We start from the raw sequence: 14,245 nt of genomic DNA on the forward strand, positions 1-14,245 counted from the left end.
TGCTGTTCTAAGTCCCATGAGATGGGGCAGACAAGAAGTGATGGAGGGAGGATACATCTGCCTTGGTGTTCTTGGTGCCAGGTCAGTAGGTGACAGTGAATTGAAAGCATATGAAGAAAAGGGCCCATCTTGCTTGAAGGGGATTCAGTCTCTTCGCTGACCGTAGGTACTCCAAGTTATGGTGGTCTGTGAGTACTTGGAAAGGACAGCGAGATCCTTCGAGCCAATGGCGCCAACTCCTGATTCCCGACATCATAGTTTTGTTCGGCCTGTGATAGCTTCTTAGAGAAGAAGGCACAAGGATATAGCTTGGGGATAGTGCCTTGTCTCTGAGACAATATGTCCCCGACACCAGTGGAGGAGGTGTCAACTTCTAGAATGAAGGGAATGTCCGGATTAGGGTTTTTGAGGATTGACGCAGTGGTAAAGGCATTCTTAAGCCACTGAAAGGCTTTGAGGGCTGCAGGATCCAAAGGGAGAATTTTAGGTTTGCCTTTAAGAAGGCTGGTGAGGGGAACAACTACCATTCTGAAGTTCCTGATAAAGCGGTGGTAAAAAATTGGCAAATCCTTCAAGGTGGTAGGTTGGTGCCATGAGGTGATAGCCTGTGCCTTAGCTGTATCCATCTGGATGCCCTCAGAGTCGATGACATACCCCAAGACATGGATAGATATCTGATGGAAGAGACATTTTTCCACCTTTAGGTACAGGCTATGTTTTTGAAGACGTATCAGTCTAACATGATGGATATGTTCATTAAGATTGGATGAGAAAATGAGAATGTCATCAATGTAGACTGTGACGAAGTGGTGTGGATACTCACGAAGGATCTCGTTCATGTAGGATTGGAAAACTGTGGAGGCGATGACCAACCCATATGGCATGATGTACTGAGGTGATCAGCCGCCCCACAATAGAGACACAAGTGATGCTCTTGTCTCCTTCTCTCTGACGGTGTCAAATGGGTCGAACCGAGTTGCACTGGTTCCTCCTCTGGTGTACACGAAGGTGGATGGAGTGTTTGTGCAGATAAACTCTCTCCACGAAGATGGAAAGGAACTGGAGATAGTTAGTCTGTGTGATACAACTGAAGATGATGCTCATTCCTAATAAGACATCTGAATCAACCATTCAAGTCCCAAGGATTCATCAACACCGGCTAGTTGTAGTTGTAACTCTCTTCGAAGTCCCTGGCGGTAGTTGGTGATTAATGCTTGTTCATTCCAGTTTCTGGTGACAGCAAGGGTACGAAAACGTAGTGCATACTCAGTGACTGGAAGTTTAGCTTGCTTCAGACGAACCAGCTGCTCGCTAATGTGAGAGTCACCGACAGGACGCTCGAAAACCTCCCGGAAATGTGAGATGAAGGCGTTGACATATTGGGTGACTGGACTGTTCTGATGCCAGATCAAGGAGCCCCACTGCATCGCTCTCCTGGCGAGTAAAGACTTTAGCTCTTTCATTAGGGAAATGCTGTGGTTGCATCTCGAATGCCAGAGAGCACTGAAGAAGGAAGCTGTTGCATTCGTCTGCAGAGCTGGAGTAACTAGTAGGCGTCGCCCTGATGCCTACTAGTTACTCCAGCTCTGCTGGAGTAAGAAGGAGGACTGAAAGGAGATGCAGGAACAGATCTGGTAGCGATAGCTGTTGGGGCTGACTTTCCGCTGGACACTGATGAAGATGAAGTAGGCAGCGCTTTTATTATGGTGTCCAGATCGCATTAAATCTGACACATCATGTCCTCATGGCACTGGAGAATTTGCCCCTGAGCATCGTGGATTTGTTGAAACCGGTCAGGTCCTGCTGGGTCCACAGTTTGGTCGAGTCTTCTGTCACAATTACAGAGCAGAACTCGAAGATCATGGAGAACCCAAGCGCAGTGTTAATTAGCTGAACAAAAGAGAATAATACAAGCAGGAACACTTGTCCAATGAAGGTGGATTTTGATGTGTAAATTAGAAAATGGCATCTAAATCTTTTTCTGAGGAGGATTTTTCTTGTCCTGCATGCTGTGGCATTTTAAAAAATCCTGTTGTCCTGTCCTGTAGTCACAGTGTGTGTGAAGTCTGTATTCAGAAGTTTTGGGAAATTAAAGGATCTAAAGAATGTCCAGTTTGCAGAAGAAGATTGTCAAAGGAAATTCTTCCAGTAAATGTAGTTTTGAAGAACTTGTGTGAGACCTTCTTACAGGACAGAAGTCAAAGATCTTCACCAGGATCTGAAGTGATCTCTAATCTTCACAAGGAGAAACTCAAACTCTTCTGTCTCGATGATCAACAGCAGTGTGTTTGGTGTGTCGAGATGCCAGAGCACACATAAATCACAAATTCTGTCCTGTACATGAAGCTGTAATGGACAACAAGGTCAGATAAATTATACTCACATTTATCACAACATTGTAACTTCTTAAGACACAATGACAAATAATTAACTACATACCGTAAATAAATATTACACACATCATACTTTAAGATGTAGGCTATATAAACAAATGTACTTTGCTATCATCTAATGTAAATTATTATGTTTGAAACACATTATTTTTGGTTTGAATGCTATTTTAAAATTAGATATCAACCAGATGACAACATTTATCGCTAAACTGCAAAAACTCTCAAACAAGTGATTAATTTAAATTCTACCAGGTTTAAAATCAGAACAGGGCTGGAAAGCAACAACTGTTTATATTAACATGTTGATTTCTTTCAGGAGAAACTCAAAACTGCTCTAAAACCCTTACAGGAGAAACTGAGAACATTAGAGGAGTTTAAACAGAATTTGGATCAAACTGCAGAACACATTAAGGTTTGAATTAAACAATGTCATTTACATTTGTGCAACATCACAATTCTGGAAATCGGCCAAGTTTTGCCATTATATCTTCCTGTTTCAGTTTCAAGTTCGACACACAGAGAGGAAGATTAATGAGGAGTTTAAGAAACTTCACCAGTTTCTACATGATGAAGAGGCAGCCAGAATAACAGCACTGAGAGAGGAAGAGGAGCAGAAGAGTCAGATGATGAAGGAGAAGATTGAGAAGATGAGCAGACAGATTTTATCTCTTTCACACACAATCAGAGTCATAGAGGAGCAGATGACAGCTGAAGATCTTTCATTCCTACAGGTGGAAACAATGAACATTTATACAACTTCAATATTCATTATACTGGAGACAAATGTCAGTTTCAGACATTAAAACCAAATTCAGTTTGGATGAATAATCTGTATTTCTTTCTTTTTACAGAACTTTAAGAGCACAATGAGAAGGTTTGTGTTTCCTGTTTCTCCCTCGGTTCTGAACCCAAATCAACATGACTGACTCCTGAATGTTTTTCAGAACCCCGTGTACACCAGCAGATCCAGAGAACATTTCAGGAGTTCTGATCAATGTCCCAAAATATCTGAGGAACCTGAAGTTCACTGTGATACAGAAGATGCAGGAAAATGTTGAATACAGTGAGCTGAGAATACAACAGTGAATTCATAATGATCATTTGTCTTATCGATGTGTGTTTGAGTGTGTATCTGTCCTCTTTCTTCAGCTCCAGTGACTTTGGACCCCAACACTGCTCACTGTAATCTCATCGTGTCTGATGATCTGATCAGTGTGAGATTCAGTGAAGAGAAACAGCTGCTTCCTGATAATACAGAGACATTTGGTTTGTATGCATGTTTTCTGGGTTCAGAGGGTTTTAACTCAGGGATTCACTGTTGGGATGTTCAGGTTGGAGACAGTACATGCTGGATGTTGGGTGTGGTGACAGAATCTGCTCAGATCCAGGAGTGGACTCTGGGGCCTATGGTGCATTTGAAACACCAGAGCAAACACCTCATGTCTCAGTGAAAGGAAAACTCCAGAGAATCAGAGTTCATCTGAACTGTGACGGAGGAAAACCGTCATTCTCTGATCCTCTCACTAACACACACATACACACTTTCACACACACATTTACTGAGAGAGTATTTCCATTGTTCAGTGTTGGCTGCAACATTTCTCCTCTGTTGATCTTACAAGTGAACTACATAAAAAAGACTCGATAAATCAATAGGACATTAAATTGTGTCTTAAACGAGTCTCTAAAGCACACAAAGTCTGAACAAGTTTGCTTTGGCTGCATTTATTTTGTAACCATCTATTAAGTCCTTCACTTGCTTTTTTGCCATTAGAAAACAAATAATTAAATCAAGCATTTTAAAGAGTTTTATTCATGGTTGCAAAATAAACAGTAGCATTAATATATATATATATATATATATATATATATATATATATATATATATATATATAATATAATTTTTATTTAATTTTTTTGTGGTTGTAGATTTGTATTACATACAATTGTCTTTTAAAAAGTGAGAATATCATTCAGAACATAAGCTGCATGTATGAAACTGTAAATAAGGAGATTCAAATAAACACATCTGAGTAATGTCATCAGTCTAACAGTTCAGAAGAAGTGTAAAAGACAAACACAAGATAGAAGCCCATAATGTCATGCAGTCCTTTAGCAAACTCTTATGTTGTTGTTGTTAGTGAGCAGAATATATTTCAGACTTTATATTGATCTAAACCGAGCTGGACTGCGTGCTTCACATTTGTCCAGAAATGTCGGTTTGAAGCCAAAAAGCTATTTTGCACAATCAATGTTAAAAATTGTTAATATTTCACTACTTTTAAGCTCAACAGGAATTTGTTACAATCAAATAATAAATTATATTTTGCATTAAAAAAATTGCATTGTGACATTATTTCATGACAATCACATTTGTAAATATAAATACATATATTTGTAAAGTTTATAGTATTTGCTGTGCTGATTTTTAGCTGATTTGAATGAAAAGCATGATTTTCATTACTGTTACACTAATGAGAATCAGATTTCTTGCATTATGGTTTTATGATTTTTTGTTGTTGTTATTATTGTTGCAATGAGATAATCGAGGGTGTAGAAAAAATCTTCATGGTCCTAAAAAAAATAGGTCTAATTTAATTAAATGCTAAATATATTTATTTTGGGGTAAAACATGAGTCAGACACTTCTACATGAGATTCACTTATAGAAACACTATTTAAACGTCCATCTGAATGTGATACATGTGGTCATTCAGAATGATTCAATGAATTTCATCAGTAGCTGAATGAAACCTGGATTACAGAGCAAGTGGTTTGTCTGTCATTCTACACAGGATGTTTAATAGTGTCAGAAATACAATTTAAAGTTGTTACAACAGTGTTGTTAAGTTACTTGACATTGTTTTGAAAGAATAAACTAAATGACAGTTTACAGCTAAAAAATAAACTAAAATACACATATAAAAGCAAACATTTAATTCATATTACTGCAGGATTAAACTCACATATAGTTTTAAAACAACCTTTAAAAAGAATGTTTTGTGGTATATAGCAAACGTCATATGCAAACATATAAATCTACAGAAACTGATATTTTTGGGGAGAATTCCACAAAAATATGTCCAGGTCACATTTCACCCCAAAGTCAAAAGGAAACCAAAAAAAAAAAAAAAATAAGAAAAACTATTTTGCATTAAGATACTGAAGATGATTTAGACCAGAAGGATTTTTTGCATTGTGACATTATTTTCATGACAATTAAGCACATTCTCCAAGCAAATTCTCATTACCAAACATCATCTGGATTTTGTGTTTTTTTTGTTTTGTTTTTTAATTCCCATTATTTTCAGTGATGATTCTCATTACTGAAATACATTTTTTTTTTTTTTTTTTAAAGGCAGTACAACAAATACTACCATTATGTATAAATACTTTCAATAATAACTTGTATATATATAATATATATACACACACATAATTTCCTTTTCATTACAGTAATGGGAATTTGGGGGGAAATGTGTTTAAATGTTATGAAAATTAAAATCACAATGAAAAAAATAATATCATAATTTTCTACCATTTAAGTAAAATAAAAATCTATTTTTTTTATTTTGGGGTATAATATGACTTGGACATGTTCTTGTCAAGTTTTGAGAGATTCTTCTCTTAGCACTACAAGTCTATTTCAATATTCATTCAATGTCAAATATCGTAAATATGTCTTTTGCACTCTTGTGAACCTGGTCAGGTGAGATCTGTTGTGACTCTTTGTATTTTATTAATACATGGGCTGTTACACTCTGGGTCATCCATTTTTAAATGTTTATAGACATGATTTGATAAATCTGAAGCATGCAGCGGTGTTACAATCTTAATTTAACACCAGGAGGAACTTTAACTCTATTAATTCATTTTTTTTCCTTAAAATAACATTTGATACATTCCCAATACATTATAGTGGTTATTCATGTTCAGATATTTCATGTTTTTCTTTATAAAAAAACAGGAAAGATAATGATGACATCAGAGTGTGAGCTCATGCCTTACAAGCCGCACGTTGCCGCAAAGAGCACTTTACTAGTCAGCCAGCATTAATAAAGAACTGTTAAAAGAATAAAAACAATCTGACCCTTTCATAAAAACAAAGACACACTAAATGTGAACAAACACAATAAAAAAAAAAAAAAGATTCAAAGAAGGGTATTGCCAAACACCTGAGCACTCTTCCTCTCTAGCTTTCACTCTTCTTTTTGTTTTTCTTTAGGAACGATGGGGTGCGAAACTTTTTCTTCTTCTTTGAGGGCGATTTGTTGGGCGATTCATCACTGCCATGATCTCCCGCTGCATCGTCACCGGCAACAGGCCCCTCCCCCTCTGCCTGAGGGGTGGAGTCTGTCTCTCCGGGGGTGGGCTCTTCTGCAGGGAGGGTGAAGACTTCAGAGGCTTCGTCGGGGGTCAGATCGGGGAGGGTCTGTCTTAAAGTGGCGGCGTCACTCTCGTCTTTGAACGTCTGATCCTGTTGTGCCTCTGTGTTGGATGGGGAAAAAGTGGAGTAAAACAATAAAAGTAAGTTGGCTCATGCCAAGCTTTGCATCCAGGGGGAAATTTAGCCCTCAACAGTTCAGCTCAACTTGCACAAAACACAAAAACAAGCATTTCTGCAACAACCTCTGAAAAACTCACCAATAAAAAACTCGAATCCCAGTAATGCCACACCAATTTAATGATATAGATGCAAATCTACACCTTTAACTATAAAACTGCTTCATCAGGCTACCCTTGCACTCTAAAGCAATTACTTAACAAAAATGAGTTATATTCACTGTCTGTGCAAACAGAACGTTTCAAGTTAGATCTTGAAAAACTGTCTTAGTTTGCAAACTACAGATGCCAATTATAGGGAATATTCACAATTGATTTTGTCTTTTTAATAAACTATCAATTAATCGTAAACGCTAATGTTGCAGAACACGTGCAGCAGTCTAAAAACCATGTGCACAAAGTCCATTTTTACTGAGCCCTATTGCGAGGGAACGCAAAACTTATTGCGGGGAAACAAAATATTGTGAGGGAGGAATGCAAACTATTGTGAGATAACGCAAAACTTATTGAGAGATAACGCAAAACTTATTGCAAGGGAACGCAAAACTTATTGAGAGATAACGCAAAACTTATTGAGAGATAACGCAAAACTTATTGAGAGATAACGCAAAACTTATTGCAAGGGAATACAAAACTATTGTGAGAATGCAAAACTTGCGGGGGAACGTAAAACTTATTGAGAGATAACGCAAAACTTATTGAGAGATAACGCAAACCTTATTGCAAGGGAATGCAAAACTTGCGGGGGAACGTAAAACTTATTGCGGGGGAACGCAAAACTTATTGCGAGGGAACGCAAAACTTATTGAGAGATAACGCAAAACTTATTGCAAGGGAACGCAAAACTTATTGCGGGGGAACGCAAAACTTATTGCGGGGGAACGCAAAACTTATTGCGGGGGAACGCAAAACTTATTGCAAGGGAATACAAAACTATTGCGAGAATGCAAAACTTGCGGGGGAACGTAAAACTTATTGAGAGATAGCGCAAAACTTATTGAGAGATAACGCAAAACTTATTGCAAGGGAACGCAAAACTTATTGCAAGGGAACGCAAAACTTATTGCAAGGGAATACAAAACTATTGCTAGAATGCAAAACTTGCAGGGGAACGTAAAACTTATTGAGAGATAACGCAAAACTTATTGAGAGATAACGCAAAACTTATTGCAAGGGAACGCAAAACTTATTGAGAGATAACGCAAAACTTATTGAGAGATAACGCAAAACTTATTGCAAGGGAACGCAAAACTTATTGAGAGATAACGCAAACCTTATTGCAAGGGAATGCAAAACTTGCGGGGGAACGTAAAACTTATTGCGGGGGAACGCAAAACTTATTGAGAGATAACGCAAAACTTATTGAGAGATAACGCAAAACTTATTGCAAGGGAATACAAAACTATTGCGAGAATGCAAAACTTGCGGGGGAACGTAAAACTTATTGAGAGATAGCGCAAAACTTATTGAGAGATAACGCAAAACTTATTGCAAGGGAACGCAAAACTTATTGCAAGGGAACGCAAAACTTATTGCAAGGGAATACAAAACTATTGCTAGAATGCAAAACTTGCGGGGGAACGTAAAACTTATTGAGAGATAACGCAAAACTTATTGAGAGAACGCAAAACTTATTGCAAGGGAACGCAAAACTTATTGAGAGATAACGCAAAACTTATTGAGAGATAACGCAAAACTTATTGAGAGATAACGCAAAACTTATTGAGAGATAACGCAAAACTTATTGCAAGGGAATACAAAACTATTGCGAGAATGCAAAACTTGCGGGGGAACGCAAAACTTATTGCGGGGGAACGTAAAACTTATTGAGAGATAACGTAAAACTTATTGAGAGATAACGCAAAACTTAACGCAAAACTTATTGAGAGATAACGCAAAACTTATTGAGAGATAACGCAAAACTTATTGAGAGATAACGCAAAACTTATTGCAAGGGAATACAAAACTATTGCGAGAATGCAAAACTTGCGGGGGAACGTAAAACTTATTGAGAGATAGCGCAAAACTTATTGAGAGATAACGCAAAACTTATTGCAAGGGAACACAAAACTTATTGCAAGGGAATACAAAACTATTGCTAGAATGCAAAACTTGCGGGGGAACGTAAAACTTATTGAGAGATAACGCAAAACTTATTGCAAGGGAACGCAAAACTTATTGCAAGGGAACGCAAAACTTATTGAGAGAACGCAAAACTTATTGAGAGATAACGCAAAACTTATTGAGAGATAACGCAAAACTTATTGAGAGATAACGCAAAACTTATTGCAAGGGAATGCAAAACTATTGCGAGAATGCAAAACTTGCGGGGGAACGCAAAACTTATTGCGGGGGAACGCAAAACTTATTGAGAGATAACGCAAAACTTATTGAGAGATAACGCAAAACGTATTGAGAGATAACGCAAAACTTATTGAGAGATAACGCAAAACTTATTGAGAGATAACGCAAAACTTATTGAGAGATAACGCAAAACTTATTGCAAGGGAACGCAAAACTTATTGCAAGGGAACGCAAAACTTATGGAGAGATAACGCAAAACTTATGGAGAGATAACGCAAAACTTATGGAGAGATAACGCAAAACTTATTGAGAGATAACGCAAAACTTATTGAGAGATAACGCAAAACTTATTGCAAAGGAACGCAAAACTTATTGAGAGATAACGCAAAACTTATTGAGAGATAACACAAAACTTATTGAGAGATAACACAAAACTATTGCGAGAATGCAAAACTTATTGAGAGATAACGCAAAACTTATTGAGAGATAACGCAAAACTTATTGAGAGATAACGCAAAACTTATTGAGAGATAACACAAAACTATTGCGAGAATGCAAAACTTATTGAGAGATAACGCAAAACTTATTGAGAGATAACGCAAAACTTATTGCAAGGGAATACAAAACTATTGCGAGAATGCAAAACTTGCGGGGGAACGTAAAACTTATTGCGGGGGAACGCAAAACTTATTGCGGGGGAACGCAAAACTTATTGAGAGATAACGCAAAACTTATTGAGAGATAACGCAAAACTTATTGCAAAGGAACGCAAAACTTATTGAGAGATAACGCAAAACTTATTGCAAGGGAATACAAAACTATTGCGAGAATGCAAAACTTGCGGGGGAACGTAAAACTTATTGCGGGGGAACGTAAAATTTATTGCGGGGGAACGCAAAACTTATTGCGGGGGAACGTAAAACTTATTGAGAGATAACGCAAAACTTATTGAGAGATAACGCAAAACTTATTGCAAAGGAACGCAAAACTTATTGCAAAGGAACGCAAAACTTATTGAGAGATAACGCAAAACTTATTGAGAGATAACACAAAACTATTGCGAGAATGCAAAACTTATTGAGAGATAACGCAAAACTTATTGAGAGATAACGCAAAACTTATTGAGAGATAACGCAAAACTTATTGAGAGATAACGCAGAACTTATTGAGAGATAACGCAAAACTTATTGCAAGGGAATACAAAACTATTGCGAGAATGCAAAACTTGCGGGGGAACGTAAAACTTATTGCGGGGGAACGTAAAATTTATTGCGGGGGAACGTAAAATTTATTGCGGGGGAACGCAAAACTTATTGCGGGGGAACGTAAAACTTATTGAGAGATAACGCAAAACTTATTGAGAGATAACGCAAAACTTATTGCAAGGGAATACAAAACTATTGCGAGAATGCAAAACTTGCGGGGGAACGTAAAACTTATTGTGGGGGAACGTAAAATTTATTGTGGGGGAACGCAAAACGTATTGCGGGGGAACGTAAAACTTATTGCGAGGTAAGGCAAAACTTATTGCAGGGAAACGCAAAAACTAATTGCTGGAGTACGCAAAATTTATTGTGGGGGAATGGAAACTTTTTGCAGGTAAAAAAATTATTACTGTTAATAAAAATGTTTGGGGAAACAGATATGACTAAACAAAAACAGACTACTACAATTAAATATTTGCATATAAGCAGTGTTTTAGCCCACTGCTTGGATTATTATTGAGAAGCTTACACAAATTATTTGATAATAATCATCATCAGATATATTTAATTTCTTAATATTAGGTTTGTCAAATGTACCGGTACTATAATGATACTCAAATTTCTTCAGCACCAGTAGTAACGACTCATTTAGGTAACTGTGCGCATTCTTGGTATCGAAAACTGATGTAGAGAATTGAGAAATTTCACTGGTATTGGTACCGACTACTGACATATTGGTATCGTGATACCCTACTTAACACATTAACCTTCATATCATAATATCCCTCAAAATCATTTAACAACTTATTCAGTTGTTTTCTTAGAAACAGTCTGAAAATAGAGCTGATCTCCAAACAATCTCCTGAGAGAAGCTCATGCAGATAAGCGGCAAACTGGAATCAGTCTCAGTTCTTCAAATACACTGAAGTATGACACACATTAATAAATGAGACATTTATATTTTAAGAGACATCAACTTTCAGCTCTTACTGGGAACAGTTAACAAACAAACAAACAAAAACACGTGGTAAAGACATATATATGTGACTGTCAACAATATCACATATCTAAAGAGCTGACCCAACTGTATGCTTCAAACCGCAAAGCAGCATTTTATAGACATATATAGCATTTACAGATAAATACAAACAAAAGAGATTTTTTACAATGTTCTGCCCTTGAATGGAGAACCAGATCAGAAATGTAATCTTCATACATTACCTGTTGTGTGTTGAAGCAATACTAGATCGCATAGCAAGTTTTATGTTTTAAACCTTTGTTTATTATTGTAATAGAAGTCCAAAGAAGAAGAATGCAGAAGTTTCTAGGGAGATATTTGTTGCTTAGGTGATCTCACTGCACTCCAGACAGCATCTTTAAATCAAATCACATCTTTTTATTTTATCATTATCTATTTTAAAGTCAACATGAAATCAAACTTTCTTATTAAATGTGTACGATTCACAGGTGCACAATATTCTAAAGAAATGTGTGTGTGGTAACTACTCTGACTGAATCTACGCATCCCAAATGATAACGCTGCTTTTTCGAATCTATCGTTATTTGCCATTATTACCGTAACCTTTATTATTTTAACATATTAACACCGACACACAGTATTTACTGCAATAAATTCAGAAAGGCTGCATTACATGCAACCAATGTTGGGAAAGTTACTCAAAAAGTAATCAAATACAAATTACTAATTACTTCTCTAAAAGTGAAATCAAATTACTTTAATGATTACTTTCGCAAAAAAGTGATCAAATTACTTTTAAGTTACTTTCTAAAACACTTTTCACAAGAATGTTTTTTGTTTTTCTGCTCAATGAGTTCAAAATAATGTCTATATTTCCTCCTCGGCAACTTTCACACGCCCTTCAAATTTGACAGAAACGCAAACAGACGTACATTTGAACATAATTCATATTTTAAATGCATTACGCATAAACAATACTATTTGCGAAATGTGTAAACCAAGTAATGTACTTAAAGCAGTTACCTTAATTAAAAGTCAGACACTGTAATCTGATTGCAAGAGTTTAAGATGTAATGTGTTACACATCTTTGACCAAAAAGTAATTAGATTACAGTAACTAATTACTTGGTAATCAGATAAAACTATGTCTAAATAGCTCTTAGTTAACAGGCCGAAAAGGAAAGTCGATTTAGAGGTGGAGCAAATGACTACATTTTGACGAAAGATTACCAGAATAATGTGCACTGATGAATTATACATAATTAGACCACAAGCGTGCATTAAGAATGTAAACAGAGCTGATTTAGATTTTCTGTTGACTTCAAAAACATATGGGAACAAAAGCTTATTTTACTTTTCACGAAAAGGGGCAAAGACTGTTTCTGTTCTGTTGATCAAATCACATTTTTAGATGTCTCATTATGACAAACTGAAATAAGTTATGCTGTCTGAAACAGATCAGCGCTAATCAACCCTCACAACAAACAGAAACAGCTCTAAAGAGGTACAGCGAGAACAGGAAGATGAGTTAAAAAGCAAAGGAGTGAGTTCAAGTGAAGCCGTGCAGCGGGAAACAGCAAACTCAAGCATGTTTACTTACTATGGTAACAGGTATTCTTTTGCATTCCCATCTCCTGATTGTGACGCAGCCACGAAGAAGAAAAAGCACAAGTAGAGAGAGAATATCTATGCAGGTCAAATCACAGCCACCGTGTTAAATTAAAAAGAAACGAACAGAAACTTCACAGGCACACACAAACCACCAGAAGTAAAGAATGGTTGCTGAGCCATTCTTAAAGACCCCAGAGATATGAGCATGAAGGGTGAATGACAACATTAAAAGACAAGTGATTTAAAGACATTTCTCATCTCGGATTACACCTGAATTTAAAGAAACAGCGCTCAGAAGAGCACATTCTAAATTTAAATCTATTATGACATTCAGAACCCTAAACTACTACACATCGATTACAACTAGAGATATATATCTCTAGAGATAGCCATTATTTTGTTATCGGTTTACATAAAGAATAATATTTTTATTTGTCATATAGATATTATAATATCATATAGGTCAAAATTTCTATATTGGTGCATCCTTACCTACAACGTGTCATTTATTTTAGAACCTCACTATAGGATCTCATATGTTGGAAATATGGGTGTAATCCATAGTAATAAAGACCAAAAGGGTAAAATAAAAAAAGTGAAAAGTGATTAGCAACCTGAAATGATACTGCTGCATTTAAATAAATATTTTATTTATGTTTATTTCTTTGATCTACTGATGGAAACACTAAAAGTTCATGATAATGTTGCAATAACGATTAAAAAAAACAAACATTCTTTTCAAATTTCTGATTTAAATAAACAAAATATATGAATGGTGCCCTTTGGTCTTATTACAAACAGCAATAAATGTCTAAAAATGTTAATTAACAAACATTAAGACAGACATTAGCCAATATGTTGCAGATATCAACCACTAGAACGAGCTCATGCTCCGAGACCCTATCTGTCAGGATAAACGTACCTTCCTCTACACGCACAGGTGAGCTGGGGGGAGTGCAGGTGGCACTGGGGACTTTGCCCTCTTCAATCTCCTCTGTCTGACCTACAGAGAACAGAACCATCATTACAGCAGAGTCTTCATGTGTGAAACAGCAGGTCGTCTAAATAGGCACAAATTCTGAAAGTGGCATTGCTTTTATAAAGGCACCATACACCTTGAAAGATTGAATCTGATGAGGCAGATTCACTCTCGCTCAAGCTAACATTTTTCCTAATATCGTAATGCATTTA

The 14,245-nt window shown here is 36.5% G+C and overlaps 1 protein-coding gene and 1 pseudogene across 11 annotated transcripts in view; one reads left to right on the forward strand and one right to left on the reverse strand.

Annotated features, from left to right (window-relative positions):
- The first annotated feature begins 2,351 nt into the window (after positions 1–2,351).
- LOC127428496 (E3 ubiquitin-protein ligase TRIM39-like) lies at positions 2,352–5,749 on the forward strand (annotated as a pseudogene).
- Positions 4,987–14,245, reverse strand: part of add1 (adducin 1 (alpha)) — a 45,650-nt gene continuing 36,391 nt past the window's right edge. For 6 of the 11 annotated variants that reach the window (XM_051678140.1, XM_051678141.1, XM_051678142.1 and 3 more), the window contains 2 exons: positions 13,977–14,057; positions 4,987–6,880 (listed from right to left, as the gene is read on the reverse strand). In XM_051678140.1, coding sequence (XP_051534100.1) covers positions 6,585–6,880; positions 13,977–14,057 — 377 coding nt within the window. In that variant the 3' untranslated portion in view covers positions 4,987–6,584. Of the gene's footprint in view, positions 6,881–13,042; positions 13,078–13,976; positions 14,058–14,245 lie in introns of those variants that run through there. The other 5 variants (XM_051678150.1, XM_051678149.1, XM_051678151.1 and 2 more) reach the window with 2 other exon arrangements.

This window comes from Myxocyprinus asiaticus, chromosome 38 (assembly GCF_019703515.2).
Source record: "Myxocyprinus asiaticus isolate MX2 ecotype Aquarium Trade chromosome 38, UBuf_Myxa_2, whole genome shotgun sequence".
Lineage (NCBI taxonomy): Eukaryota > Metazoa > Chordata > Actinopteri > Cypriniformes > Catostomidae > Myxocyprinus > Myxocyprinus asiaticus.